The sequence below is a fragment of the Pituophis catenifer genome, unplaced genomic scaffold (assembly GCF_029215685.1).
Source record: "Pituophis catenifer annectens isolate HBS135680 unplaced genomic scaffold, rPitCat1.0.hap2 SCAF_10, whole genome shotgun sequence".
NCBI classification, from domain to species: domain Eukaryota; kingdom Metazoa; phylum Chordata; class Lepidosauria; order Squamata; family Colubridae; genus Pituophis; species Pituophis catenifer.
In genome coordinates, this window is record NW_027256890.1 from 25,683,061 (window position 1) to 25,688,695 (window position 5,635).

The window sequence follows — 5,635 nt, forward strand, 5'->3', positions numbered from 1 at the left end:
GGCACCGACCGAAGAGGAAGAAGGGATAAAACAACACGGCCAAACTCAAGATCCTCATTTGGGTTTGGATGAAAAGCTGGCATTTTGTCCCTGTTCAAAATAAGAATATTCTCTGCTTTTGGAGGCTTTTTTGCCACCTGGTATTCAGATATGTAGGTGGTCCTCATCTCACCTGTTCAGCCCGATGGTGCGCAGGAAGCGAGCCCGGCTGAGACGAAAGGGGGGGGGGGGGGGAACCACAATTGAGCCCAAAATTTATGCTGCTAAGTGAGACATTGGTTAAGTGAGCTTTTTGCCCCGTTTTATGACCTTCCTTGCCCCGTTTAAGTGAATCACCCGTTGTTAAGTGAATCTTGTCCCTCCAATGACTTTTGCTTGTCAGGACGACGCAAAAAGGGGATCACGTGACACACACACACCCCCGGGAGGCTGCCATAAACCGTCATAAACGCGGGTCAAGGTATCAAGCGGTCCGAACGTAAAGCACATGACCATGGGGGGTGCTGCAATGGTCACGAGCCTGAAAAACAGTCATAAGTCACATTTTTTTTCCCCAGTGCCATTGTAACTTCGAACGGTCACTAAGTGGACTGTTGTAAGTCGACGACTACCCGTACTGCTCCTGCACATGGAGGTTCTACTGCTCTCCTGGGCATTCTTTAGCATCCTGTTTCAGGTCTTGCATCGAGATCAACACTCTCTACCTGCTAACTTTGCAGCTACGCCATGCTAGGACTCTGAACTGAAGGGCCACCTGCCTTTTTATACTGATTTTTCGTTCTCTCCACTAAAAGAGTGTGTCAAATCGCCTCCTCCCTGTATCTAAACAAAATCCTGGCTTTGTTGTTCAACCATCCATCTCACATCCCACCCCCCTCAGATTTGATGGGACCCTAATTCCCCCAATCTGTCATGAAAGACAGGGATAACTCCCACCTTATTCATGAAAGCCGGCTGAGTGACTTTGGGCCAATCGCCAGGAGACGGTGAGTTCTAGTCCCGCCTTAGGCATCAAAGTTGGCTGAGTGACTTTGGGCCAATCGCCAGGAGACGGTGAGTTCTAGTCCCGCTTTAGGCATGAAAGCTGGCTGAGTGACTTTGGGCCAATCGCCAGGAGACGGTGAGTTCTAGTCCCGCCTTAGGCATCAAAGTTGGCTCAGTGACTTTGGGCCAATCACCAGGAGACGGTGAGTTCTAGTCCCCGCCTTATTCATGAAAGCCGTCTGAGTGACTTTGGGCCAATCGCCAGGAGACGGTGAGTTCTAGTCCCGCCTTAGGCATCAAAGTTGGCTGAGTGACTTTGGGCCAATCACCAGGAGACGGTGAGTTCTAGTCCCGCCTTATTCATGAAAGCCGTCTGAGTGACTTTGGGCCAATCGCCAGGAGACGGTGAGTTCTAGTCCCGCCTTAGGCATGAAAGTTGGCTGAGTGACTTTGGGCCAATCACCAGGAGACGGTGAGTTCTAGTCCCGCCTTAGGCATGAAAGTTGGCTGAGTGACTTTGGGCCAATCGCCAGGAGACGGTGAGTTCTAGTCCCGCCTTAGGCATGAAAGCCGGGTGAGTGACTTTGGGCCAATCGCCAGGAGACTGGGAGTTCTAGTCCCGCCTTAGGCATGAAAGCCGGGTGAGTGACTTTGGGCCAATCGCCAGCAGACGGTGAGTTCTAGTCCCGCCTTAGGCATGAAAGCCGGGTGAGTGACTTTGGGCCAATCACCAGGAGATGGTGAGTTCTAGTCCCGCCTTAGGCATGAAAGTTGGCTGAGTGACTTTGGGCCAATCGCCAGGAGACGGTGAGTTCTAGTCCCGCCTTAGGCATGAAAGCCGGGTGAGTGACTTTGGGCCAATCGCCAGGAGACTGGGAGTTCTAGTCCCGCCTTAGGCATGAAAGCCGGGTGAGTGACTTTGGCCAATCGCCAGGAGACGGTGAGTTCTAGTCCCGCCTTAGGCATGAAAGCTGGCTGAGTGACTTTGGGCCAATCGCCAGGAGACGGTGAGTTCTAGTCCCGCCTTAGGCATGAAAGCTGGCTGAGTGACTTTGAATGAATCACCAGGAGATTGGTGAGTTCTAGTCCCTTCTTAGGCACGGAAGCCTGCTGGGTGACTTTGGGCCAGTCCTTCTCTCTCTCTCTCTGCCCAAACACAACTCATAGGGTTGTTGTGAGGAAAAGAGGAACAGGAAGGTGTGTTGGGATGTATTTGCCCACCTTATTTCTGAAAATAATAAAGGCAGTTTAAAAATAAAATAAAAGTTTGCTGCTATGCCTGCCCGGGTCATTTTTTAATCAAATGGGGAAAAAACCCTAATTATAACGCCCCCACCTATTTATTTTTAGCTTCTCTGCCATTCCCATCAAGATGCTTTCACCCCTGTCTTTATCTCCATTCATAACCAAACTATTTAATTTTTAATTTAATTTAAATGGCTCCATTTTCTCAATCAAGTTGCTTTTCATATGCATGTTACCCTCGCTCTCGAGGATTTCTGCATGGCACATCTGGAGACAGCCAGGGCTTCGGCTGGGGATGAGGGGTGTTCTTGCCCAGCACATCTGGAAAGTGCCGGGGGGGTGGGAGAACTCAGCAGGAGATGATGTGAGTTCTAGGGTAACACATCTGGAGATGCCAGGGGGGTGGAGAACTGAGCTAGGGATGATGGATTTCATTGCCCAGCACATCTGGAAAGTGCCAGGAGATGAAGAACTCAGCTGGGGATGATGGGAGTTCTAGGCTAGCTCATTTGGAGAGTGCCAGGGAATGGCGAGTTCAGGCTGGGAATGATGGGCATTGCATCCAACACATCTGGAGTGCCAGGAGATGGAGAGTTCAGGCTGATGGGAGTTCTAGCCTATAACCGGGAGAGGATGGAGAGTTCAGGACTGAGGATGATGGGCACCGTAGCCCTCACATCTGGAGGGCTAGGAAATGGGAGAGGATAATGGGAGTCCTAGCCTATAACCTGGAGACTACCAGAGGATGAAGAATTCAGGCTGAGGATGATGGGCACTGTCATCTATACACTTGGGAGTGCCAGGAGAGTTGAGGCTGAGGATGATGGGAGTCCTAGCCTATAACCTGGAGACTACCAGAGGATGGTGAGGATGATGGGCACTGCAGCCTACACACCTGGAGTGCTAGGAAATGGGAGAGGATGATGGGAGTCCTAGCCTATAACCTGGAGACTACCAGAGGATGAAGAATTCAGGCCGAGGATGATGGGCACTGTCGCCTATACACCTGGAGTGCCAGGAGAGTTGAGGCTGATGGGAATTTAAGACCAGGGGCATCTGGGGAATCCCGGCTGGGGATCATGGGCTTTTTAAACCCATCTCACTTGGGTTGACAATTCCACCTTGGAAAGAAGCAGCTCTGGATGGGGGACGATGGGATCTTCAATCCAAGAAGCAGTGGATGATGGAACCAGAGATCCAGCAACATTCTTGGGGGGGAGGGGTGAGGGGGGGGGAGAACCAAGTTGGGAAGGGGGGGGAAATTACCTCTTAATAGACATTTCACAACCCCTCCCCCACCACCAAAAAAGGGGGGGAGGCACAAAACAGGGGGGGACCATAAAAAACTGGGGGACCTCCCCAAATTTCAACACAGCCCCTCCCCCCTCCATGGGGGGGGCTGTCCCCCCCCTTTTTTTTTCCTTTCAAATCTCCCCTCCCCCACTTCCTGGTCGGGGCCTCCTCCCCCCCCCAAAGAGCCCCCACCCCCCACCCGCCCCCCCTTTCCCCGAGGCGACCCAACCCCTCCCCCCCCTTTTGTGCTTTAAATAAACCCCTCAGGCGGCCCCCCCCCTCCTCGCCCCTCCCCCCCCCTCCTCGCCGGGACAAATAAAAGAGCCAAAAGAAGAGCCGCCGCCGCTTCCTTACCGCCCACCCGGTACATATTAGCCGCCATGGCGCTCGGCGTCCCTTTCCCGGCTGCCTCGGCCGCCTCAGCAACTCCGGGCCCGGCCGCTCTTCATCGCCTCCCGCCGCCGCCTCAGCCGCCTCAGTCGCTCCCCCTCACGCAGCCTGGGCCGGCCCTTCGGCACTTTCCGGAAGCGCTCGGGCATTTCCGGTCGGGCTTCGTGTGTGAGAAGCGGCAGGCCAATCGGCAGGGAGAGTCTCGGGCTTTTCCGGAAGTTTCACCCGGAGGGCGGGGATAACGTCCGAGTGGAGACGAAGACAACTCGTTGGGCCACTTCGTGTAGAAGGGCTTTTTTTTTTTTTTTTCCCTCTCTTCTCCTCCTCCGACGTATCGAACCTCGGGTGGATGGGCGGGGCTTCGGAGGAAGAGCGGGCTCCTTCGGGCTTTTCCGCCGATCTTCGGGCAGGGAGGGTAGAATCGAGCGCTTTCGGCCAACCTCGGGTCTTTTTTCCGGAATGGGAGGTTAACTCTTTCCTACCCGCAGGAGGACTTCCCTATTTTTTTTAAAGGGGTCTCGCAACTGTCAAGTGGGAAGCGTGCAATCAACGCGCTGATGAGCACGTGCGTACATGCCATAGGCGGGATAGCATTTGGGAACCCTATGAAATGATTTGTGATCGTTTTAAGGCGAGTGTTTTCTAAACATTAGGGATTTTAAGAGCGGGTGGACTTCAACTCCCAGAAACCCCCAGCCTTCATGCCTTCAATTCTGGGAGTTGAAGTCCACCTGTCTTAAAGCATGCTGGCTGGAGGATTCTGGGAGTTGAAGTCCACCCGTGTTAAAGCATGCTGGCTGGGGGATTCTGGGAGTTGAAGTCCACCCATGTTAAAGCATGCTGCCTGGGGGATTCTGGGAGTTGAAGTCCATCCATCTTAAAGCAAGCTGGCTGGGGGATTCTGGGAGTTGAAGTCCACCCGTCTTAAAGCATGCTGCCTGGGGGATTCTGGGAGTTGAAGTCCATCCATCTTAAAGCATGCCGGCTGTGGGATTCTGGGAGTTGAAGTCCACCCATGTTAAAGCATGCCGCCTGGGGGATTCTGGGAGTTGAAGTCCACCCATGTTAAAGCATGCCGCCTGGGGGATTCTGGGAGTTGAAGTCCACCCATCTTAAAGCATGCTGGCTGGGGGATTCTGGGAGTTGAAGTCCACCCATCTTAAAGCATGCTGGCTGGGGAATTCTGGGAGTTGAAGCCCACCCATCTTAAAGCATGCTGGCTGGGGGATTCTGGGAGTTGAAGTCCATCCATCTTAAAGCATGCTGCCTGGGGGATTCTGGGAGTTGAAGTCCACCCGTCTTAAAGCATGCCGCCTGGGGGATTCTGGGAGTTGAAGTCCACCCGTGTTAAAGCATGCTGGCTGGGGAATTCTGGGAACTGAAGTCCACCCCTCTTAAAGTTGCTATGGCTGAGAAACGCTGATGTGAACAAAAGGACGAATTCGGAATATGGACTACATTTCCTCAGGATCCCTCAGTCATGGCCATAGTGACCTGCTTTACGACCGCCACGACTTAACCATCGTAAGTTGAGGACTACCTGCATATGAACAACACAGGTCAATGTTTTGGAATGGGAAGTAAATTTTGGCAGAAAATCTCCATGTAACTCAAAACCGGTCACACTAAAAGGGTTAGATTTGGTGATCTTTGCCCTTTGCCAAACCCAGATGATTCAGGATTAAAAAAGAGAAAGGCTTATTAGGATTTGAGATGCAAATGT

At 52.7% G+C, this 5,635-nt stretch overlaps 1 protein-coding gene across 1 annotated transcript in view; it reads left to right on the forward strand.

Moving 5' to 3' along the window:
• Window positions 1–746, forward strand: part of KCNK4 (potassium two pore domain channel subfamily K member 4) — a 4,674-nt gene extending 3,928 nt beyond the window's left edge. The window contains 1 exon segment of the mRNA XM_070951498.1: window positions 664–746. Coding sequence (XP_070807599.1) covers window positions 664–746 — 83 coding nt within the window.
• The last annotated feature ends 4,889 nt before the right edge of the window (window positions 747–5,635 follow it).